At 48.0% G+C, this 25,473-nt stretch overlaps 1 protein-coding gene across 7 annotated transcripts; it reads left to right on the forward strand.

The window, feature by feature from the left end:
- Nucleotides 1-28: 28 nt before the first annotated feature.
- Mtrr (5-methyltetrahydrofolate-homocysteine methyltransferase reductase) lies at nucleotides 29-23,593 on the forward strand. 7 transcript variants are annotated; one of them, XM_028873691.2, is made up of 16 exons: nucleotides 67-115; nucleotides 347-500; nucleotides 1,540-1,704; nucleotides 5,101-5,254; nucleotides 7,225-7,342; nucleotides 9,857-10,232; nucleotides 11,522-11,644; nucleotides 13,880-14,033; nucleotides 14,861-14,949; nucleotides 15,487-15,667; nucleotides 17,212-17,254; nucleotides 17,997-18,183; nucleotides 18,959-19,077; nucleotides 20,144-20,236; nucleotides 20,321-20,482; nucleotides 22,110-23,593. In XM_028873691.2, exons 3-16 carry the CDS (start codon nucleotides 1,576-1,578, stop codon nucleotides 22,252-22,254), a joined length of 2,073 nt encoding a protein of 690 aa, XP_028729524.1. In that variant the 5' UTR covers nucleotides 67-115; nucleotides 347-500; nucleotides 1,540-1,575; the 3' UTR covers nucleotides 22,255-23,593. The 7 variants fall into 7 exon arrangements, with proteins under 7 accessions (XP_028729525.1, XP_037053153.1, XP_028729524.1 ...); XM_028873692.2 differs by lacking the exon at nucleotides 347-500 and having other exon boundaries at nucleotides 29-115; XM_037197258.1 differs by lacking the exon at nucleotides 347-500 and having other exon boundaries at nucleotides 33-111.
- Nucleotides 23,594-25,473: the final 1,880 nt, after the last annotated feature.

The following is a 25,473-nucleotide window of genomic DNA, read 5'->3' on the forward strand; positions in this document are numbered from 1 at the left end:
TGCGTCAGGAGCATGCGCGGTAGACGTCCGTGCGCGCGTGCGCGGTGTGCCCAGGCGGCGCCCGGCTTAGGGGAGGAAACGCCGTGTCGCGCGCAGGAGGTGGCGGCTCCGGGGGGTACGCGGCCCCGGGGGTGGCGGGGGACCGACAGGGAGCTGGGGCTGGCGCCTGCGTGGTGGAGGTGACGTGTCTGGGTCTCCGGGGCCGCGGGGAGGGAGGCTGACAGGGTGCTGTGGGGAGGAGGCTTCTTGGCCACCTTTCCCCCGCCAAGTCCGGCACGTGTCGCGTTGCGAGTCACCCAGGGGTCCTGTCAACTCTGTATCCCAGCTGTCGTCTGGTCCTTAGCAGTGCTTCGTTGTGAACCTGCAAGTTTTCGTGTCCTGGTTCGCCCGCTGATAAGCCGCAAGAGCATCCAACTGTAGTGGCTTCACTCACCCCAAGTCAGTCAGTTTCCTGCACGTTGACAACTTTTCAGGGTTAGCCACTAGATAGAGCGGAGGAGGTGCGTGGAACCTCATTTGACCTTGGTTATCTCCGAGGTGGTGCGTGGCTTAGAAATACCGTCCCTGCAGTTGTTTAGCTTGATCTGTTTAAGGGGCCCCTGGCAGTGGGATTCCTGGTGCATGAGCCGGCTTTTTGGAGCCCAGTGCCTATGGTGGGACACCTTACACAGCCTTGATTCAGGGAAGAGGGGCTTGGACCTGCATCAACTGAATGTACCAGGCTCTGCTGACTCCCCATGGGAGTCCTTGCCTTGGGGGAGGTGGGAATGGGGGGTGGGTTGGAGGGGAAGGCGGGGCGGGGCCTGGGCAAGAGGAGGGAGGAGAGGGGCATCTGTGGTTGGTATGTAAAATGAACAGAAAATTTCTTTTTTTTTTTTTTTAATTTTTTTTTTTTTTATTTTATATGGTCAATCAAAAAATGTGGAGGTGGATAAAGGGTGACAGGTAGCTACTTTTTTTTTTTTTTTTTTTTTTTTTTTTGCAGAAAATTTCTTAATAATAATCAAAGAAATACCGTCCCTGTGTGCAAGTCCATGTACACTAATTACTGATTTAATGTAACGGTGGGGACTCTGAGGACGGTCAGTACTTTGAATAAGCTCCAGCAGGAAACAGGAACTCCCAATTTTAGGGGGAATGTTGTACACTTACAGTTTTTAAAAAGGAAGAAACAGAAAGACCATTAAAGGTAAGTGAAACTGTGTTTGAGCTTTGCTCAGGCCCTTCGCCTTGTCATCCCTAATCATGAAGTTTTACAAGCCTAATCCTGCATAGGAATGAGCAGAGTTGAGGGTCAGATCACCCTCCTACAAGTATGCACTCTGAAAGGCACTTGCAAGATTCGAATGCAGCTGGAAATCAGGAGTGGATTTCTGAGCAATGGGATTAAGAATCTCGCTTCTGTATGCTTCCTGTCTTAATTCTCTCATACTTAAAATCAGTGCTAAGAAACAAGTTTAAAGATTGCTGTAAAATTAATACCTGCGGGTCACCTGCCTCATTAAACAATATTCCCTTCTCCCCTTTGTGTTTTTTCAGTCTCACTGTTAGAGTTGCAGCCGATGACCTGAGGTGATGAGAAGATTTCTGTTGCTGTATGCTACACAGCGAGGACAGGCGAAGGCCATAGCCGAGGAAATAAGCGAGCAGGCTGTGTCGCATGGGTTTTGTGCAGATCTTCACTGTATTAGCGAGTCGGAAAAGGTAAGGGCAGCTGTTCTTGTGGGTTTTCCTGCACCTTGTGCTATGAAATGGTCGCTTGTGAAATGAAGCTCTGTATCCGTCCCTGTCCACTTTTTTTGTTATTATGGGGGCTCACCCAAGCCAGCCTTGAACTCACACTGTAGCCCAGGCAAAACTGGAACTTGGGGTCATCCTGCCAACTCGTTGAGATTAAATGTAGAGGTGTATATTTGAATTAGGTTAAAAAAAAATCTTAGAAACTGAAACACATACTATCTACCTGTAAATGGAAGCAGTAATGTGTGTTTCATTTATCTCCGACAGCTGTGAGAACAAATATGATGTTTTTGTATGGCTTTTTGCACAGTTATGTTTTTTTCTATACCTACCTCATTCCTAAAATCCTTCATTATTGTAGATTCTCAAATAAACCACTGGCTTCCCTGAACGGATTACAGTGCTTGTCTTAATATTAGAGATCCTGCTCAATATTATACATGGTAGGAGAGCTACTCGCGAGCTATTATCAAAAATAACTCACACAAATCATAGTCCACTTGCTTTATTCTCCCATCCATAAACTGGATTTATGTCTAGCGTAGCTGCCTGATTTCTCTGTATTTATCTACTGTCCCCTCTAGGTTCTATCTTAATTCCTTCATCTAGTTCTGTCCCTTCTAGGTTCTCATCTATCTAGTTCTTTCCCCTATCAGCTCCTCTCACATCTCCTCTCTCATCTGGCTCTTCCTCATCTTGTTCTTCCCCATCTGGCCTCTTCCTCATTTTCCATCTCGTTCCTCTAGTCCTCTCTTTTAGCCCTCCATTCTAGTTCTTCCCCATCTCATTTTGTTCCTCTCAAGTTCTTACCCATCTAGTTCTTCCATTCTCTTTTCTCTTCCCCTCTGCCTCCTGGAAGTCTCGGTATATAAAGGGAGGGTCTGAGCTAAATTGTGTAAAGCTATTACTTAACGTCCACCTCTCCTAGGCGGTGTCTCCTTGTGGAATTTACCGTAAATCAGGAGACTTGCATGTGGGCTGTTATCATTGTTAGTCCACTTGGACTAACAATGGGCGCCCACCTGGGTGGTGTTTCCTGTAGTCCTTGAAAGTGGCTAGGGGAGATATCTGATTCCAGAGAAAGCCTTTCCCTGAGGCTCTCCAAACGATTGTATTCAAGATATCAGCTACACTTAGTTCTTAGGAAAAGTCAATGGGAAACTATGAAGTCACATGATTTTCATAAAAATAACTATATATAAAAATAAACCAAAACTTTATTTGCTTTCTAAATTTATTTATTATTTCATAACATATTTATGATAGATTCCGCAACTTTCGATCAGTAAGCCTGCTCAAGTCAGGGACTGCTAGTCTGTGTAGTTACAGTTTCTCTGAGAAGTCCCTGCATTAGGCAGAGTTGATAAGCACTTGACCGTTCTGTGCCCTGTTCTCAGTCTGAGGGATCCAGAATATAGTGTTCACAGTAGTTCACGTGAGAAGACATGGTACAGCTAAATGCTTGAGCTGGCTCCTAGCCCTCAGATTGACTTCAGTACCTCAGAAGCTATCTGAACAGTGTTCTCTCTCTCCAGCTCAGTCTCCCCTGGCCTTTCACAAACCACAGTTTCAGAAGGCTAGACCATCTGAGGTATGGTGAATTATGAATTATGCTTATCAAAGGAGACATCCCCTTCATGCACCTCAGCTGTAGCTGAGCTTCCAAGGTCACCACCAGTCAGACAGCCCTGTCATTAATAAGCAGTAATTCAAAGTAAGCATACCATGGTGCTCATGCTGGACTGTACGCTGAACCTGTAATAACAGGCAGATGTTGTCATAAAACTAGCCCCTATTGGGCCTTACAGTTGACAGCACCAGCCGGGCCGGCATCTGTTTGGCGGGAAGGTGAATGGTGGTTTTTCTTCTAGTGCCATTTGAACTGGGCTGTTGGCTCCCCTGGCTGAGCAGTTTCTCCAGTTGAGCATGATCTACGTGGAAAAGAGAGCCCTCTGTTCCCTACTTCACAGTAGTCCTGTTCATACTGCCTTGTGAGCATTTAACAGCCTGGTAGAAAGTCATCCCAAATCCTTAGCCGTAGGCATGGAAAAGAAAGTGCAGGCTGGTTATGGCTAAGTGGTAGGCTCTGCGTTAAATCAGGAGCCACAGAAAAGTAAAATAGGGTTGGGGGTGTAATTCAGTTCACAGAATGCTTGCTAGCATGCACAAAGTCTTGGGTTTGATCCTTAGCCCTGCATATGGTCTGGGTGCAGTGGCATACACCTATAGTCCAGTAGGACTACAGAGGCAGGAGGATCAGAAGTTCAAAACCAGCCTTGGAGGCATAGCAATTTTAAGGCCAGCCTAAAATGAATGAGACTCTGTCAAAAAAAAAATGTACAGTGCATTCTTTGAACCTAAACTAGGTTATGTTCATGAGCAGTAAAAAAGAAACCTAGCAAAAATTAGCATGGACCATATCTCTTTGCCTTCCATTGTATTCCAAACATGAAGGAAATGTGTTGGTTTTGACAGGCATCTGATAGCAAAGGGCAGCACTTAATTTTTGCCTTTAAAACAATCCTCTGTCCGTCTGTGGACCATTGCCTCTGTTTCATTTGTAATACACATGGGTGTGTTCAGATTTGGTGAGGATTCCAGAGCTGCGGCTTACACAGCAGTCTGTCTTCACCAGGACAGCCTGTGTTGCTCCCGTGTTCTGCATTTTTTAAAAGGTTTGTTTGTTGAGGCAGGGCTCACTGTGCAGCATTGGCTGACCTGGAGGTCACCATGTAGACCAGCCTGAACTGGAATTCATAGAGCCGCCTGCCTCTGCCTCTTAAATAATGGGACTAAAGGTGTGCACCACCACACCTGGCCCTGTTCTGACTTAACCCTGGTACTCAGTGTCTGTCCTCTTTGCTTCTGACTCACCTCGACCCCACAAAACCCCTTTGCTCTTTTTACTTTCATATACATGCATACACGCACGCACGCACGCACGCACGCGCGCACATATTCTTGTACTGATTTTCCTGCCTTGCTTCTCTTGCTTCTTGCCTGTCCTCCTGATGAGCCTGTTTGCTCTCATGTTTTCCTAACTAAAGAATCAATGGCAGTGTGGGGGGAACCCCAGACCTTTTCTTAGTGAAGCACATAGAGGAAAGATGTGTTCAACTCTGCTAGCCTCCTGGGGAACATCAGCAAAAGTGAACTAAAAAGGCAGTGTTCCTTTGCACCTGGTCACAGGACTGGTCACTAGCGTTTGTTAAAATAACTTGGCAAGAAGGAAATTAAAAGAAGCATGCAAGACAGGAAACAGGGCTGATGGCTTCCGTTTGCTTTGTCTTGCTCTTGCTGATGTGTTAATTCACAAATTCATGCAATCCTCCATCCTGATTTGCTCTCCTTGTTTTGTAGTATGATCTGAAAACTGAAACTGCTCCTCTGGTAATGGTTGTATCCACCACGGGTACTGGAGATCCCCCCGACACAGCCCTCAAGTTTGTTAAAGAAATACGTGACAAGACACTACCCACAGACTTCTTTGCTCACCTGCGGTATGGATTATTGGGTAATGGACTGTATTTTGTTTTTAATATATGCAGTTATTGCTTGATATATGAATTTATCTTTCCAAATCATGAAATATAATGACTTATTTTTATATAAATATATCTATATAAAATATAGACATGTCAATGATTGTCCAGTTTATACTTCAAAGCAATGCTTTGGTCCTCCCTTCCTCCTGTCTGGGTGTATCTCGATATCAAGCCCAGGGCCTTACATCCTAGGGGAGCACTTTACACTCAGCTCCACCTCCAGCACTCTGCAGAAGCTCTCGAGTATCAGGGAACATTTTCAGAATATTAGTGTCCAGGCCTCACTTCAAACCTACTAAAACAGAATTCTTGAATATTTAATTGTTTAAGATAACAGCAGGTGCGGCGTGGTGCGCACGCCTAATCCCAGCACGACAGACATGGATCTCTGTGATTCGAGTCAGCTGGTACAATGACAAAAGCGCAAAAAAAAAAAGTCTCGAAAAAAAAAAAAAAAAAAAAAAAAGATAACAGCAGGTCACGAAAACAAAGTTATGTTTCCCTAAGAACATAACTTCAGAATTGTGGTTTTCAGCCCTAGTCCATTGGAACCAGCTGGGGAGTCTTAATAATTCCTTTATATTCAGTTGGTCTGCTAGCAGTGACTCTGATATTCAGAGGTGAGACTCTGTTGTCCATAGTAATAGCTCTTTGCCGATGGTCATTTCCATGATCACATGTTAAGAAAATGGCCTAGGGCTTTGTAAAGCATAACTTAAACAGGTTATGGTGAGGATCAGAAGGGCCAGCGTGGGGCCAACAAGATGACTCAGCAGGTAAAGCAGCTTGCCACCACCAAGCATGATGGCCTGATTTCAGTCTTCAAGACCCACATGACAGAATCCTGCAAGTTACCCTCTAACCTTCACATTATACCATGGTATGTATGCGCGTTGTGTGTGTGTGTGTGCGTGCGTGGTGTGCGTGTGTGCGTGTGTGTAAAGTAAATTTTAAAAATAGAAGGGCCAGCATAGAAAACTGTGGCGTGAAAGAGCCAGTGTGGGTCCATATTCCTGGCCTGTGGTCTGTGTGATTCATCTCTGAAGGATATGCTTGGGAGAGTGTCTAGCACGTTTAGCCTATGCTGCTTAGATAGTCCATTCTAACCCCGGCTGCACGTGTTTGAGAAAAGATTTAAGCAGTGCTTCAGATTTTCTCTAAGTTTTTCTGCAAAGATCATGCTGAAGCCTAATCCAGCCACTCTAGTCAGTGTGGGGCTGGGCCCATATGTGGACCCATCACATGCTCGTTCAGTTATGGGGAGGAGACATGGGGATAATTAAACTGAGAATTTAAGCTTCAGTTTTGAAACTTCAAGCAGATGCGAAGCATCAGCTTTCTCAGCATTTGAGGCTGGGGCAGTTCTTTAAATTGCATGACAGAAACATAAACAGCCTCTGCTTGTCTTGCCGGTGCACCTGGGTGTGCAGGTAGACAAGGCAAATGCTGTTGGGCAGATAGGTATTTGAGGCTTTGTGGGTTACAGTCTCTCATGGCTGCGGGGCATGGCTGTTGTGGCTTCAAAACCACCATGCCATGTAAGCAAACAGAGAAGCCTTCCGAACAAGCATGGCGGTGGTCCCTGGCCGTGGGTCCAGGGTTGGGAACGTGTAAAGTACACAGTGGGTTTCAAAGCCAGCTTGACCTGTGTCTGCAGACCCCTGCATTGTTACGTTGACTCATGGAAACAGAAGTGTTAAGTATGTGTATTTCTTCGGCCAGTAGCCAGTATTTGTTTTGTTACTACCTGGAGCTTTCATGGTGTACAACAGAGGAACATTGCGTATTCAGCATTGTTGAAAAAATAAGGAAGTGTGGATATATACGTTATTTCTTGCTGTGTATGTAAGAGTATGGGATGGTTTTTAGACATTTTATTTTTCCATCTGTTACATCTTTGAGCTTTTGTACACACTGAGTATCTCTTTGGGTTCTCTAGGTTTGGGTGACTCAGAATACACATACTTCTGCAATGGAGGGAAGATAATTGATAAACGACTTCAGGAGCTTGGAGCCCAGCATTTCTATGACACTGGACATGCCGACGACTGTGTAGGGTAAGGGCAGTGCATGTCTGTTTCCAGTTAACGCTTACCATGGTGGAAGTTGTGAGCTAATAGAGATGTTTGGCTTGGCTTAGCATTGCCAGTCATCTGAGTTCATTATAAGCTCAGCATTTGGCCAGAACCCGGGTCCGATGACTGGAGCATGCTGGGCCTGTGTTGTCATGTCCCAACCCCCACCCCCAGTGTCTATTAATGGAAAGAGGAGCATCCAGCACCATGACCTGCATCACAGTATGGACGTATTTGTAAGAGTGAGCGTTTCTGGCAGCATTGGAATTGCCTGTGTGTCTTCTCTCCGCCCTGCACACAGGGCCCTGTTAGCATGGCCTCCAGTGGAAGGAGCCCTCAGGCTGAGCATCACTGACCACGGCATGTCTTGGCTGTCTCTTACCATTTTAATGGCGTGCACTATTACCCTTTTCTCATCTTAGTTTTTGTAGCTCAGTATTTGAGGCTGTGCACAGCCTTCCACATCCTCCTAACATGTTCTCCAGGAGTTCATCATTGTCCTGTCACAGTCTACTGTTTAGCCTTTAACTATCATTATTGTAGCCAGACAACAGTACACATTTTTGTTTTGTTTTTGTGTTTGTTTTCAATTAGGTGAAAATACTGAATGAATTTCCATTCAGTGTGTTAGTAAATAACCTGCTTATGAAATAATGACATCAGCAATGCCCTGCTCTTTTCCTTCTCCCTTTTCTGAGTGTGGTAGGAACTCCTCATGTTTCCTCTCCTCCTGCATGGTGCCCGAGCTTGCCATGATTTCCTTCAGCTGCAGTGCTGGGAAAGGTTCTGTCTCTGGTGCATGTTTTTCCTACTTTGACCAAGGTCTGACATTCTCCATGTCACCTACTCACTCTGTGGCTTTATTTTGAACTATCTTTTTTTTTGTTTTTGTTTTTTGTTTTTCGAGACAGGGTTTCTCTGTGTAGCTTTGCGCCTTTCCTGGAACTCACTTGGTAGCCCAGGCTGGCCTCGAACTCACAGAGATCCGCCTGGCTCTGCCTCCGATGCTGGATTAAAGGCGTGCGCCACCACCGCCCGGCTGAACTATCTTTTTGTGAGCTGTGTTTAATTGTAGGATGATGCTTGTATCAGTCTAGCAGACTCATTGCCTGTGCTACTGCACATAGATCTCTTAGAAGGGTTCTGGGTTATTTGATCAAGTATTAAAATTCCTGAGTATGTTTCAGCAGTTTGTACATCTAAAATGTTCAGCCTAACTGCTTTATGTGTCCAGAGTAAAGGTGCCTTGCCAAAGACGTTCTTGTCTGAAGTCCCTCCACGCTGAAGTTGAGAATGCACTTGCACTTACATGCCTGAGTTGAAATCATCCATCCCCACTTGACCAAAATCTTGGTCACTCATCTTTCTGTGCCTAAGATAGAAAATAGCAGGATGCACTGTGAAGGTTCAGGCATAGTCAGACAGGGATGCTCATGGCCTAGGACCATGCCTCTTCACAGTGGGCTCTGAGTCAGCGCCCTTCACAATTACTGGTCACGTTGTCTTACTCTTTCTCAGTTACAAGAGTGATGCTTTACATGTAACTTGCTGTTGAACTTGCTTGTGTGAAGACTTCTCAGGATGAATGTAGTCTGTAGTACATGAACTCCTAATGAACACAATGGACCTACACTCTGAGTCCTAAGAAGTGTAGGTCCCTCTGAGTCACCCGTTGCAGTGGTTAGGATTTGACACAGCCTTTCAGTTGAGATGAAAAGTGACCATTTGATTTTCTTCAGTGGTCTGTCTGACACCGTCTTACCCGTGCCCTCTCTTGAGCTACTGCTGCTGCTGGCCTGGCAGGAGCACTGTGGCCATGCTGTGCTTGTTAGTCCTAACTGGACTTCTGCAAATTAATTTAGCTTTCCAGAAAGAAAAGAAGGAAGGAAGGAAATAAATTATTTCCCTGAGATTAGCCTTTCTAGACATCTCAAAAAAATATTAGATAGATAGATAGATAGATAGATAGAGTAATTAATTAAAACATTTTAAAAGACACATTCATAGATTGGTAGATAGGGAAGGGAGCTTATTTAGTCAGACATTAAGTTTTAATTGAGAATGATTTATTGGTGATATCTATAGAAGAAAAATGAATAAATTCAACAGACAGAATGAGGTGGTGCCCTCTACTGATACAGTGACCATTTGTAACACGAGTGTTGCTAAGCTCTGTTAGTGTCACCAGGTTTGAAGAGATCTGTAAAATGTTAGTTCCCTAAAGATGGCTATGAGGGTAATTAGATTCCCATTATCAGGGAAAAATAGCTTCATCTCTCAGCTCATTTGCTCTGTGTGCATGTTCAGTAGTACAGTGCTAATCAACACAATGCTATGCTTTTGAAAATTAATTATTTGTATTTTTTTTGAATAGTCTATTTAGTGCATCTAACAGCACATATAGTACTCTGCTGAGTGAACGGACTCCTCTTCTTTCATTGTTGTGCTCAAATGGACAACTTAGCATTTGGTTTTTCCCCTTTCGTTACACACCAGTCTAGAGCTCGTGGTAGAGCCGTGGATTGCTGGACTCTGGGCTGCCCTCACAAAGCACTTTAAGTCACTCGGAGGACAAGAAGAAATGAATGACGCACTCCCAAAGGCATCAGCCGCCCCCTTGAACACCCCTGGGAAGCCGGAATTGTTGCACATCCAGTCACAAGTTGAACTTCTGAGATTAGAGGATGTGGGAAAAAGGGATTCTGAGGTTTGGGAACCAAATGATACAAACAGGAGTCAGACGGGTGACTTGATTGAAGACCTTCAGTCCTCGCTCGTCCGCTCAGTTCCTCCACTCTCACAAGACTCTCTAAGTATTCCTGCTCTGCCCCCTGAATATCTGGAGGTCCATCTTCAGGAGTCTCTGGGCCAGGTGAGAGATGCCTTCACGCTCTAATGTGAGTGCTAGCTTGTGCTTGTTCGTCACATGGGGACCGAGTGCAGCATCTCCAGCTGTAACTGCAGTTCCTGCAGCAGCTGCGCCTGTTATGCTGTGCAGTGCCTGCAGCTGCTTTTGTGGGAATGCTCACCAGAGGCCCCAAAGAAGACAGCACTTACCCTCTGACCCTTCCAGAAAAGCAGTGTCCATCTCTGTGTTCCGAGTGGCCTGATGTGCGGGAGTCCTTTCTCCATCTCTGACGTAGCCTTTTCACGGTGCCGCTCTGTCTTCACTCGGCTGCTGAGCCCTCCGCCTGCTCACGTCCTCCCTCGGGTGCTCTGAGTTCGTCCAGTCCCGTGGCACAGAACCTCAGCACCCCATCCTGTCCACACTCCCCCAGCTCTTGTTGCTGGACTCCCCCACTCCGCACCTTGCCGTCTGTGCTGCGCCTCTGCCTTCCATCTTGGCAGTGGGAAGGTCTCCTCACCCGGATGGGTGGCCAGCAGACTCCCGTCTCAGCAGCCTGCTTAGAGTGCTCTAGCACTAAATGTCACTGGTCCCCAGGAGTCAGACTGTGAGATGATCTTCTTGGCAGTTGTGTGGGGCTGGAGCGGTAAGAGCAGGATTAAACACTACGAGAAACTGAGCTGTGGTACATTCTCAGCAGAGGCCTGAGAGGACTGGTTCTTTGTGGTTGTCTAGAATTGGGCCACAGGCTGGTTATAGTCACAGTCCCTGGATTTGGGCTGCACTGAAAGAGGAGGTAGCTGAGGTAGGGTGTGAACTCGAAATGCTGAGCGCTTCCTGCAGAGCTAGCTGAGGGCTGAGCTATGCTGTGGCGGTTCTTCTGAGGGTTACATTCTAGATCCCCCATTGGGGCTCCGGCATCCAGCACTGACTTGCCCCCAGCTTTCCCATATGGCCAGTTGTCCAAAGTAAGTTGGCTTTCATTTGTTAAACTGTTTTCTATTTGCAAATATAATAAAATCAAGTTAGAGGAATTAGAAGATGTCACAAAAAACTAGGTTTTTGTGTAATTTCCTAAGACCTGTGCTATCCTTACAGGGCCACTGGTTCCAAATAGCTCTGAAGTCACTACAAGTGTAAACGCCCTTCCTCGTCAGGTGTACTCACCTCTGGGCTTGGCTGGCTGCCGGCCTGTCCTGGCGCTCCGCCTGGGATCTTTGGTGCTGGGATGACAGATGCATGCCACCATGCCTGGACTTTTTAATGTGCTTCTGGAGGTTGCGTTTTGTTATATTTCATTCCGTTTGTTTCTCAAGGAGGAAATCCCGGCCTCTGTGACTTCAGTGGATCCAGTTTTTCAAGTTCCAATTTCAAAAGCTGTTCAGCTGACTACAAATGATGCCATAAAGACCGCGCTGCTGTTGGAATTGGACATTTCAGTAAGTTGTTGAGGAGTTTGTTCTCAGCATGGTCGAATCGTGAAGGTGTGTGGGCCCTTTGTGTGCTGGGTTACCACACCAGGAGGAAGTGTCTGGCAGGGCGCCTGGCGTTTTCTCCAGGTCTCTTTCCTTTCTACCTGAGAGAAGAGGTGAGGTGAGGTCAGACCAGTCCTGACAGAGCACAGCGCTGCTGCCCTGACTGTAACAGTGGCGTCCAGACACTTTGACCTGTGACAGGCCAGCCGAGGGAAGCCGGTGACTTAAGATCAGCCAGCGAGCAGAAATAAAGTTCAGGCTACATAGTGAGTCAAGGGCCAACTTCTCAGAGCAGTACTTCCGAGGCTTTGGAGACTCTGAAAACATTCGGGAACCTCCTCCAGAGAGGTGATACTAGAGAGCATTTGCCTGTGGTGTCAGGGAGCTGTATGTGGTCATTTGAACCCCATCCGTGGGTCCACCTGCATCTGCTTACTCTGAGGAATGCTGCAGTCATTAAGTCAGCCCTTTATCTTAAAGAACAACGTCCCGAGAAATAAAGTGGGCTGGTTTTCAGAAAATCGGAGCATTTTGGGTTGTCTCTGCAAGTTCCTGATAGAAAAGAAACGACGGCATCAACCCTTCTGTTTTGTCTATACTAATGAGAAAGTCCCCGTATCTATTAAATGCAGTGTGTGTGTGTGTGTGTGTGTGTGTGTGTGTGTGTGTGTGTGTAGGCACACGCGCCTGGGAAGGCTGGAAGGTAACGTTAGGAATTTTCCTGGAATCCTCTCCCATCTCATTCACTGAGGCGGTGTCTCTCAGTCAAACCCAGAGCTCTCCAGTATGGCTGGTTGTGGGCTGTGGGGTGTGCATGCCCGGTCTCCACCTTCCAAGGCTGGATTTACAGGTGGGCGCCTGCCCAACCATCGTTTGTGTGGATCCTGGGAATCTGAACTTTGTTCTGCAAAGTCACTGGCTAGAGCTTTATGCCCTCCTTGAATGGCTTTGTTTGTTCTGTTTTTTAAGATGTGCCGTACTCTGAAGACCAGGCTGGCCTCTGAATTCAGGAGCTCTGCCAGCCTCCGGCTCCCAGTGGTGGGATCAAGGGTGCACACCAGCACACCACCACCCAGCACACCAGCATACCACCCAGCACACCACCACACCACCACACCAGCACACCAGCACACCAGCACACCACACCAGCACACCAGCACACCACCCAGCACACCAGCACACCAGCACACCAGCACACCAGCACACCAGCACACCACCACACCACACCAGCACACCAGCACACCACCCAGCACACCAGCACACCACCCAGCACACCAGCACACCACCCAGCACACCAGCACACCAGCACACCAGCACACCACCCACACACCAGCACACCAGCACACCAGCACACCACCAGCACACCACACCAGCACACCAGCACACCACCCAGCACACCACCAGCACACCAGCACACCAGCACACCAGCACACCAGCACACCAGCACACACACCAGCACACCACCAGCACACCAGCACACCAGCACACCACACACACCAGCACACCAGCACACCACCACACCCAGCACACCACACACCAGCACACCACACCAGCACACCAGCACCACCACCAGCACACCAGCACACACCCAGCACACCAGCACACCACACACCAGCACACCCCAGCACACCACCCCAGCACACCAGCACACCACCCAGCACACCCAGCACACCACCCAGCACACCAGCACACCACCCAGCACACCAGCACACCAGCACACCAGCACACCACCCAGCACACCAGCACACCAGCACACCAGCACACCAGCACACCAGCACACCACCCCACACCAGCACACCACCCAGCACACCACCCAGCACACCAGCACACCAGCACACCACACACCAGCACACCAGCACACACACCAGCACACCACACCAGCACACCAGCACACACCCAGCACACCAGCACACCAGCACACCAGCACACCAGCACACCAGCACACCACCCAGCACACACCAGCACACCACCCAGCACACCAGCACACCAGCACACCACACCCAGCACACCAGCACACCACCCAGCACACCAGCACACCAGCACACCACACACCACCACACACCAGCACACCAGCACACCAGCACACCAGCACACCACCCAGCACACTGCCCCTTGGTCTTCCTAGAGTAACTCCCAGTGAAGGTGTGTATGTTTGATGACTGGACTTACTCAGTTTCTTTCACCTTGGTCCTTCTCTAGAAAATCGAGTTTTCCCATCAACCTGGAGATTCCTTCAATGTGATCTGTCCAAACAGCGATGCTGAGGTAGAAACCCTGCTTCAGAGGCTGCAGCTGGCTGATAAGCGAGCACACCGTGTCAGCTTGAAGATTAAGACGGACACCAAGAAGAAAGGTAGGGTGGATGCTGGACATGGCCACACACACACACACACACACACACACACACACACACAGATAACCACAAGCAAACTGGTGCTGTCGGGTCTTGATGGTATTCTGATTTGTAGTGAGTAGTGCAGTAATGTACACTTGGGCGTGAAAGGAGCCTTTATGTAAACTTCCCATTATGTTTACTTCCCATAGTAATCTTTTAGTATGTAAAAATAATGTTTCTGTACATAAAATAAGCTGTTTTAGTACTTAAAATATTAATATTACTTGCATATAATCTTGAACTTATCGGTCCTACAGTTCCTGTTTTTCAAAAAGAGATGTTTTTATTTTTGTGTCTGTGTGTGTCTGTGTGTGTGTGTGTGTGTGTGTGTGTGTGTGTACCACATTGCGCTGGTGCCTGGTTGATGGCAGAAAGGGGTGCAGGATCCCCTGGAACTAGAGTTATAGACATGTGGATGCTGGGAACTGACGGAGGTCCTCTAGAACAGCTGGCATGCTTCGTAACTGAGCCGTCCGTCCCTCCAGCCGCTGAAGTGACTTTTATTTTAACGGAACATCGTCATCTATTTCCATTTTGTTTAGATTATTTGATTTCATTTGGTACATTTTGAATTTATCGTTCGTACATTGTTGTGAAGTGGCTGTTTTTCCCTGGCATATTTATTTCTGCCAGTTGCTGTGTGAGCATTACCGGAAGTCATCACACTTGGAGCATTGTAGTGTCTCAGCTAGCTGTCGATTTTGGTGACTGCAAAGCATGTTCTAAAACTGTGTTTGTGGGTTGTGTCTTTTCTCCGGCATGACTCTTCCTGCCTCATCTGCAAGGAGCTGCTGTGCCCCAGCATGTGCCCGAGGGCGCGTCTCTGCAGTTCATCCTCACCTGGTGTCTGGAAATACGAGCAGTCCCTAAAAAGGTATTTCTCCTTGTCTTCTGTGAGTCACTCAGAAGATGGACAGAGCTCTGTATAAGACTTTTAGATAAGCCCCATACCCGCCCCTGGAGTATAAAAGATGCGGGGTTCTGATGTCGTGATCATGGGTCTCCTTCAGCTGCATCGTGCAGCTCGGCTGCTGCTGGGTGGGACGTGGTTGTCAGCGTCTGGTGTGTTTAGAGTTTTGATAGACTGAGCCTCTAGAGATCAGTAGTGCATTAGGAGCTGTATTGAAAAATGCATGCAGCTGATTTTTTTCTAGGCATTCTTTGACTAGCTACAGCCGTGCTGGACTTGAATTGTCTGAAGCGGACAGACCGAGTAAAATTGCTATTTTAAAGGTCATATTTTAAAACCTTGCAGTGTTTTTTCCTGCTAAGTTCATCCTCTCTTCCACTTCTTAGATCGTTTAGTTATTTGTCCGTTTGTTTGAGGCCAGGTCTCACTGTGTAGCTGGCTGGCCTGGAGCTCGGAGCTCACCCGACCACAGAGTAGCTCATAGCCGGCCTCTCTCCTCAGGCGTTTCTGCGCGCCCTGGCCGACTGGAGCAGCAGTGCCACCGAGAAGCGGAGACTGCAGGAGCTGTGCAGTAGACAGGGGGCAGCTGACTACAGCCGCTTCGTCCGCGACGCCGGCGTCTGCCTGCTGGACCTGCTCCTCGCCTTCCCGTCCTGCCATCCTCCTCTCAGCCTCCTGCTCGGTGAGTCCTCCTCTCCAAGCGCCAGCCCTTCACACTGTCAGGTGAACCTCCTCACCGTGGAGGAGGCTGGCTGTTTATGTCTCGCTGTGCATCGTGTGCAGACACAGTGTGGCCACATCTGAATGTGTGTGTGTGTGTGGGGGGGGGTGACTGCTTATGTGACATCTGGGCTCCCTCGGAAGCCAGAGTCCCTCCCTCTTCCACACTTTCTGATTTTTTTTTTCATTTTTTTCCTTCTATTAATGTCACTGTCATTTTCCCTGTTAATTTATCCAATAGTATTTTTTACTTAGAATTTAGCATCTTTTCTAGTTTTTTTTTTTTTCAGTGATGTTATTTAGCTGAGTTTTATCTGACTGACTATTCAGAGGGAAAGGATGATTTTCATCACAGCTGATCAGTGTGTGGTGTCATTGAATGAAGCATGTGCTCTGTAGAATGCAGAAATACTTCCATCCAGTGCATTCAGAAGCAAGGTGTTCAAGAGAAAGAGGGTCTCTGTAGCACAGGCCGACACCCCCAGAGCTGACAACTGGCTCACAAGGGGCTGGGACTGTTTCCTGGACCCATGGCTGTGCACCCTCCCTGGAGTCCTGTAGCCTGTCTTGCTTGCCAGCCTTTGCTTCCTGTAGTGGCGCAGGGCATGTTAACGTGCGCATGTATAGTCGTCCTGTTAAGCCATCGGAGGGCGTTTGCAGGCCTATGCAGGGAGTGGCCTGTCTAACTTTCTGACCCTCACTGGGGGAGGGTAGTCTCCCCATTTTTCTAAGCCAGCTGTCAGGTGCTTTCTAGCTAGCAGTGTTATGGAGGTGGCAGAGGCTAGTACATGGCCAGAATACAGGTAGAAGCCACAGAGAAAGAGAGTCATTGGGAACTAAAAATTGACATTTTCCAGTTTTTTAAAGAAAAATTAACACATCTAAAACATAAGATGAACTCTTTATTAAAATTTGTTTTCCTGCTTTATTAAGACTAAGCCATTTTAGAAGGAATATTTCAAAGTTTTGCCCAAATAAACTAAAAATAAAGTGTGTTATTCATAAAAATTACAAAATTCGTAAGCAGATAATTCAAATATAGATCATTTATGTTGCTTTCCCACAAGTCCCTGCGCATCTTGAAGCCACTGGGCTTCTGAGAAAGTCTCTCACCAGATGCATAGGTTTTTATTAATTATATAAACACGAGAAGTAAAAATACTTATGCTCCTAAACGTTTTCTAAAATAGCTGACTTTGATATTTGTGAGGCTTTAATTTTATTTCCCATCTGCAAACTCTGGGCATGTCGCTCCAGATGATCTGTGAGCACGTGGAAGCGGTGAGTCTGTTGACCGCAGGCCGCTTACAGCTGTGACCAGCCTGGGGGAAGGGATCCTATTTTAGAGTTGAGTGAGCAGTACATCACTGGGTCCTTACTATACAATATTTTAAATGAGAACATGTCATTTTAGATATTCTAAATATGAGAGGTAAATACAGGCCTGGATTTTCTTTTGTTCCTGTTTCAGAGGGTCTGAGTCAGTTGCCTGTTTTTATTTTTTAGAGCACCTTCCCAAACTCCAGCCTCGACCATACTCATGTGCAAGGTATGACTGCTGACTGACAGATGCCACAGAGTTCCTGAGTCCTGTGACTCTGAACTCCCAGCTCTCGTGAGCAGGCCAGTTGCTGCTCACTCGGCTGCTTTGTAGAGCGCAGTGCGATGGCACCCTGGGATCTGAAGAGCCCAGGGCTTCTGTGCCCTGGGAAGTCACAGCTTGGGCCTGACGATCCAGTGTGCCCCTGTGAAGCAGTAGGCTCAGGTCTCACCCCCTGGGCAGCTGAGGAACTGGCATGGAGGTTCGGCTATGGAACACGGGTAGGCAAGTGCTGGCCTGGCCGCCCCTGCCCAATGCCCCGCCCCTGCCACCGGGTGGGCTTGTGGGAGAGTTCCCCCTCCATTTCTCATAATACAACGTGGATGAGGTTGGTGAGCGTGTCTCCTGGCGATTCTGAACTAGGTGGGTTCTTCACTTTCCAGTCTGTCAGCTCTATAAACAATACCCAGTGCCTCGGCCCCTTGTCCTTACACAGCAGTCACATCAATCAGGTCAATACCTACCGAGTGGGGAGTCTGGCAGGAAGAGCCCTTGGGGCATCTCACTTTCACAAACCTTGCTGAAATGGTGAGGATGAGTGGCTAGAACCGGAGCCTTTCCTGAAAGCCCTCACTGTGGGGAGGCGAGGTTAGTTAGGGGGGCTCTTGTTAGAGCAGCGGCAAGGGGGCTCGAACAGTGACAGCTCCGTCCGTCCCCGCGGAATCCTCGGAACGTGCCTGTGTCTCTGCAGCTCGCGCCTACTCCATCCAGACAAGCTTCACTTCGTCTTTAACGTCGTAGAGTGTCCGTCTAACACCGCGGCGGCCACACCGCGGAAGGGGGTGTGCACAGGCTGGCTGGCCACACTGGTTGCTCCATTTCTTCAGCCAAACACGGAGGCTTCGCAGGCAGGCGGTCCTGATGGCCTGGCTCCTAAGGTACTGGGATCACGTGACCTCGACTCTGCTAGAGCTCAGCTCTCACCTGACTAGAACACCGGGCTCACATCTTAGACACCCAGGCGTCTGTCTGTCTGTTGTTGCTCGTCGTGTTTGTAGAAAAGAATGTGTTTTCTGTGACTGCTCTTGACTGGGGCGGGTGCGTGTGTGTGTGTGTGTGTGTGTGTGTGTGTGTAGTGGTGTCGCCTCTTCCTGTGTCCCACCCGGGTAGTTGTGTGATCTTACCGTGTCCGTCATTTAAAATGCTTGGCGACATTTATTCCTTGACTATTTCCTACATATATGCGGTGTATCTGGATCCTGTCCACTCCCCTCCCTTGACTCCAGCTCCCCCCAGGACACCCCCAGTCACATCTCCATCCCAGCTCATGTCCTCGTTCATTCATTCATTTTAACTTAGTGAGTTCAGTTACTGCTGTCCATGTGCTCATGAGTGTGGAGCTGTCCACTGGGGCACGGAGACGTATCAGTATTCGCCTGTTCCTTGGGTCACGTTTTTAACTCACATGTAAAAAGAAGTATGCTAAGTAAAAACACTTTGGGTATGAGTAGAAAAGAAAGTGTTTGCAAAACAAACTTCCATCTTCCTGTGTAACAGATGTGTTCACGGCCTTAGTGAGGTCGGACACTGCTGTGTAACTTAGTGAGGCTTCCCTGAGAGGAACTAACACTTGGCATCCTCACATCTGTTAGGTGCCCTCACGTGCTTGCCTCGGTTCTCGTCCCACTCACCAAAGCTGGTTCACTATTGCAGATATCCATCTCTCCTCGAGCGACACAGTCTTTCCACTTACCCGATGACCCTTCGGCCCCCGTCATAATGGTGGGTCCAGGCACTGGCGTGGCCCCCTTCATTGGCTTCCTCCAGCACAGGTGTGTGTTCACTGCGGCTCGTGGGATGCGCTCCTTGTCATCAGGGGTGGAACGTCACACGTTGTGTTCTTCGGTCATTTTAGAGTAATGGGGTGTTGCTCATGAAACTTGTACTTTACAAAGTTCTTACCTCGTGGCAGTCAGGTGCTGGAGTGGTTCGTCACCATGGGGAGTGTTTGTCAGTCTCTGCTCCAGGTCTGGAGCCTCGCTTTGTCCTGAGCACTCCCTGTCGGCCCTCTGCCCCTGCACTGTGGGTTACAGCACGTGCACGTAGGGAGGACGTTAAGGCACGCCTCCATGCTGCTCTGGCGGGCAGCTGTCCCTCTCCTGACCGAGTCAGGTGGTGTCTGTCACAGACACACTTGTACCGGGTATCTGAAGCGAGCCCCAGACACGGGAGCCCTGAGGAGAGGGCCTGGTGGGTGTTCTAGAAGAGTGGTGTATACGTCGGTGGCTGTCGACCCTCCTCTGCTCCGGCACTGCTCTCCAGGCCCCGACTCACCGCCCGTGGGGACGGTCAGGCTGCGGTCAGCTCTCTCTCGAGACTGTTTCTCCCGGGTCTGCCGTGGGGCTCCAGTCCTTCACCTGTCCACCGACTCCTCCGTCAGGGCTTATGCGGAGACAGCACAATGCTGAAGCAGTCACCCCTTCATGGCCAGGAGCCAAAGAGAGGACATGGCAAGCGCCCCATGACCTCCTTTGGGGGCCATCCCTGGCTAACCCAGGCTGCCCGATATGCTCTACCTCTAAACATTCTACCACATGCTTGGTCCTCTCTCAGAACCAAGCCTTTAGCATGTGGACTGCTGAGAGAAAGTCACTGTCGGAAAGAGGGCTGCTGTATAATCCGCACAGAACGTCTGCTTAGTGTGAGCAAGAGCCGGGATCAGTCCTTAGTGCTGTAGCATAAAAACCCGGATAGTATCCAGACATGGCAAATGCTGATATTTTAGTGAGTCACATGGGACAGTCTGAAGGTGGGTCTTACAGACCTGTTTGTGGTGTATTTCCTGATGAGATATGTGTTCCTCTGCTCATTCTCTCGACGTTTCCTCTTTCGTCTTAGAGAGAAGCTCCAAGAACAACACCCAAATGGGAATTTTGGAGCAATGTGGCTGTTTTTTGGCTGCAGACATAAGGACAGAGACTATCTGTTCAGGTACGGAGTGTGTCTGTTGTAACATGTAGATTTTGTCGTCTTTAAACCACCACCGTTCCGTGACCGTGCTGTACTATGTTACAGAGAGGAGCTCAGGCGTTTCGTCAAGACTGGGGTCTTGACTCACCTGAAGGTCTCCTTCTCCAGAGACGTCCCAGCAGAGTATGTGCAGGACAACCTCCAGCGTCACAGCCAGCAGGTGGCCAGGATCCTCCTTCAGGAGAAGGGCCACATTTACGTGTGTGGGTATGTGGCCAGACAGAGAACACAGTGGCTGTGCTTGAGATGATTGAGGGTCCAGTAAGGAGTGCAGGCGTCATTAGGTTCTCACATACCTCATGCAGAAGCGCATAGTGAGTAATTGTAGCATACACTGAATAGCCAGAATTTCATTTCAGGGAAGCAATGATGAGTACTTATTTTAATACATTTAGCATCTGAAAATTCCTGTTAAAACCTCAATCACACCAGGTGGTGGTGGCACACACCCAGTCACTCTTACATAACTAAGCTTTATGTATGTTCTGTGGCAGTATCTGTCACGGAAACTCAAAGGCACCATGTGGAAAATACAAATTGTAAAACCTGACTCTAAAACTTTCAGCTAGATAAAAGGAAATTTTGAAATAAGAAATTTTACTTTTCTCCTAAAACATTTACTGTCTTCAGTCAGCCAAGCTTTTCTCTGGCCTTTTAACTGTGAAGCCAGACATGAACCCCTGGCTGTGATTGAAGTTTTCAAGGGTATTTTTGGCTGTCTGGATGATTTCCTGACCCTGATAGTTTCTGGCTGTCCGCTGAAGAGCGCCACAGAACCCACACGCTGTGTTGGTTCATGTTTCCATTAGCTTTTGTTGACGTTCTTGATCTCCGTGGTTGCCTTTTGGTCACAGAGAGACTGAAGTGTTTGACCTCTGAGTAGCAGAAGCAGCTGAGTACACAGATGTGCCAGTGACTGGTGGTTGCGAACATGGAGATGTCCGGGTATCTCCCGACTCCTGCCGAAGCCCCTCCCAGTCCGAGTCTTAGCTTTCCTAGAGAGCACTGGTGACTTCAGAGATGAAGGTTCAGAGTCCCTCACTAGTCAAATGGAGTGGGCAGGTGGCAGCCAAGGACACCGAGGAGGAGAAAGTGTCCAAAGCCAGTCAAGTGAGGTGGAGGAGAGAGGACCTGGAGATTGGCAGCGGTCAGGCCATGGGATCGATGCCCTGCGGTGCTTGAGGCAAAGATGAGGAGTGAGAAAGATGACAGTCTGCCTCCGGGGGCGAACCGCGACAGGCCAGGCTGTGTTCCAGACACCCCAGTGCTGTCTACAATCTTCATCCGGCTCCGGAGCACATGCTGAGTGCCTTACACTGTTCAGACAGTGGGAGGTACAAGAAGTGAGGTCCGCTCCCTGACCTCACAGCCACTGTGGGAAAGCCCCGGAAGGTGCTTAACATGGAGTTAGCAAGGGACGGTGACGTGGGGTGTGACACACGGGGTGTGACGCACGGGGTGGTGCCCCTGCCTTCAGGAGCCCAGACCTGTCCTCAGAGAGGGGTCTGTCACTTGTGTGCACCGAGCCTTGGGAGGATGGGAGCGTGCAGGTCTGCGTGCTGCCGGGAGAGGGAAGCGGCCAGGCAGGTGAGCCAGAGCCCAGCTTCCCTCCCAGGGCTGCTCTACGGAGGGTGGTGAGCCGTGGGGCCATGTGGGCACCGTGGGTGAGGACGTGGCCTGGGCTGAGGGAAGCTGGCTGTCTGTGGAGAGCGTCTGAGAAATGAGGACACGGCAAAGATGGCAGGGTCAGAGGGAACTGGGTATGTGGCTCATGAATAAAGAGGATGTGTTTAAAACAAATTCCTGTTTTGTAAAGCATGCTGTTGTTTTCTAGAGATGCCAAGAACATGGCGAAAGATGTGAATGACGCCCTGGTGGAAATCATAAGCAGAGAGGCTGGCGTTGACAGACTAGAAGCCGTGAAAACACTGGCAGCGTTCAAACAAGAGAAGCGCTATCTTCAGGATATTTGGTCATAGACTGGAAGGAGGACATTTTTTTCCCTCTTAAAATGCCAAAAGACAATTTTGCTGAAGCTGAGTTTAAAATTTTTCGAAAATTTCTTGGAAGAGGTCATGTAGAAAACAATCACTGAGTCTGAAGCAACCTCACAGGAGGTCTCCCACTCCTCACCTGGGCCCCGCCCCTCCTCGTCTGCGGCCCTGCCCACTCCTCGCCTGGGCCCCGCCCACTTCTAGCCTGGGCCCCGCCCACCAAGAGCCGAACTGTGTGGTGGTGTAGAGGCAGCTTGAATTGCACATGCCCCGCACACCACCCCCCACCCCAGGGGACAGGTAGTCAATGGCTTTCCTGTGCCTGTGCACATTATGGAAAACTTGTGGACATATTATCTTTCTATGAAGTATACACAAAGAATATTCATAACAGTAATATTTAAATCATGTGTAAGCCATACTTTTTGGATGTTTATATAATTATATAATTGATGTGATTTATTATCAAAATTATATTTCTGATAAAATATTTTAATTTTGAGGTAATCCTTATAAAGGTTTTTATGCTACTAGAAATATACTTGAAATCTTCCTCTGCCTTTTTCATCCTGACATTTTGTAATGTCACAATTCTGTAGCGCAGGGGCATTTACATCCCCTCACAGGAGATACCATGTGCACATTCCAGTCTTGTTACACTGTTCTTCTCATGGACGCCTTTCATCTCTGCTCCTCACTAATAGAGATGGTTTTTCCAATACTGATTTATTTCTGTGTACCACTCGGTTATGTCAAGCCTTAAAATACTATAGTTAGATTTCTGATTCCAAAATTCTACGAAAGTTATGAAAGTAAAGTATATGAAAGGCTTCTGCATTAGTTATGCATGTTGTTGCTGAGACAAAGCAACTCCAGGAGTGGGTGTTGAAGCTCAGGGTTCCCCTGTGCAGTCCACGATGGTCGGGAGGTCTTGGTGGCAGTGGTCACATCACGTCCACAGTCAAGGAGAAGAAGACTGCCTGTGCCCAGCTAGCTTCCTCCTTTTCATACACTAGAGCCCCACCCACGGCGTGAGTCTGCCAACATTGAGTGTGGTCTTTCCACCTCAGCCCAGGCTTGCCCAGAGACGTGTCTCCGACATTGAGTGTGGGTCTTCCCACCTCAGCCCAGGCTTGCCCAGAGACGTGTCTGAGGTGATTCTAGACCTGTCAACTGACTATAACTACGGCAGGTCTAATCAAACTTCCTCTGTCTGGTGTATTGTCTTGTTTAATTGTTCAGCATTTAAAACAAATCCATACCTGTGAAGTGCTCCTCAGTCATGAGAATTAAAGATCTGGAAAAAGTAGTCCGATAATCTCCACCTTGGTGAGGATTTGTGCCTTTTTGCTCTGCTTTCCTCGTCTTCCATGGTGTGTTTTCACTGTTGCGTATTTTATGTGCAGTAAACAAAACAGGGGTTGGGAAACACACCACCAAATCCTGTCACGTACCCTGTGACATGTGGGAGTTGTATGCGTCAGCCACAGTAGACTGAGCCAAACAGGAAGACAGAACAGCGCCCCTCGGTGTAGGTGAGGTGCCCTCCTGCCCCTCTGCTGTACAGGGCATGACCGCAAACTGACAGATCCAAAAGGCAAAACTGCTGAACAGTTTGCTGTAGTTCTGTTGAAAACAGTCAAATCTAGGTCTCTGCACAGGACGTGCAGGTTCCTTCTGTTCCTGTGAGGTGTTAGATCTGGGTTTTCCCTGTTACCAGATGCTCCCCACAGCCTTACTGGCTGGTGATAATGAAATGCAACCACACAAGATTTGTATTAAAACCATGAACAATGAGGGATAAGCTTCCAGCAACCAGCTGTGTGAGCTCAATGGAATCCCAGCACTTGCTCTAAATGACCCACCTTGTAAGAAATGTGTTCCAGTGTGAGCCCCTTCTGAAGTTGGGGTTGGGCTTCCTGTATGAGTGGTCCTCTGGGCCAGAGGGCTGACAGTGCCATTTTAGAGGTCAGCCTTCAGCACATCCCCAAGCCTCACTGGATAGATAGTCTTAGACCTCTAGGTAAGGGTGAGGCATGTTGTAAACGCTTCAATGCAGTTTCCACTTTTTAGATATCACTGGTGTTAGTGAGGGATCTTTTCTAACCCATTAATCCCAGCATGGATGGAAAGAGCTTAAACTGGTCATGCTCCAGTCTCAGCCTCCCTGGTCATGGGATTACAGGGGTGTGTCACCAAATCTGCCCTGGTATCAGTATTTGTATAAAATGTAATTGTAATAAGCAATTCAAGTGACAGATTGTTCACCAGACTTACCAGCTTGCTGTTCAGAGTCCTAACACATAGTTTAAAACTGCAAAAAGGCTACCTCATGCTAACCAAAAGAAATCAGATTTCTGTGAGATAAAGGGCAACTCAAAGCAGAAATCCTACTGGAGATATTATCTCAAGAATTTAAGAGTCAGTGAGAGAACATGGCTTATTAATATGAATGCAGTTAATCAAGTTTCACAATAGTTAAAGCAAATTTTCCCTATTAAAAATGCAAATTGTCACTATATATCCTGCAAATGCATTAAAATCATTAGAAAAACAACATTCTTATGCCCATAACTTTAAATTTTAGATAAATCAGAAATATTCCCTAAAAAAATGCAACTCACCAAAACAAAAGTAAAAAATATAGAAAGTAATTAGCTTTCTGTTTCTGTAACAAGCACCTGTGAAAATCAGCCTATAGGACAGCCCGTGAGGAACTGGGCCGGTTATTTTAAGCCTGTGGGGACTCAGCACATTGGGACAGAAAGGAGAAGATGAGAGTCCCACAGTCACCTTGGAGGACATTCCTCAGCAATCTGAAGACCTCCCATGAAGCTCACGGATTAAAAGGTCTGTCACCTCCCCAAAACTTTTAACATACAATCATTTGTGGGACATCACAACATACAAGTTACAGCACTTGGGTTCCTGTGTCTCCCTAAGAAGGAAATTTCTGATTAGAAACCTAACAAAACTCCAGAATACCTGGCTTTAGTGCTGATCTTACATATTTTGAAAAGAAGAGCGGTGGCTGGAGAGAAGACCCAGGGCATCCTCAAGAGGAACTTGCTCTTGCAGAGGACTCAAGTTTGGTTCCCATCACCCATGTCAGGCTGCTTACAGCCACCTGCAACCCCAAGGGAGCCATGGAATTTAAAGATTGGCCTTGGCAAACTCTCGTCCCTGAAACAACATTCTCAAATA

This window comes from Peromyscus leucopus, chromosome 19 (genome assembly GCF_004664715.2).
Source record: "Peromyscus leucopus breed LL Stock chromosome 19, UCI_PerLeu_2.1, whole genome shotgun sequence".
Classification (NCBI taxonomy): domain Eukaryota; kingdom Metazoa; phylum Chordata; class Mammalia; order Rodentia; family Cricetidae; genus Peromyscus; species Peromyscus leucopus.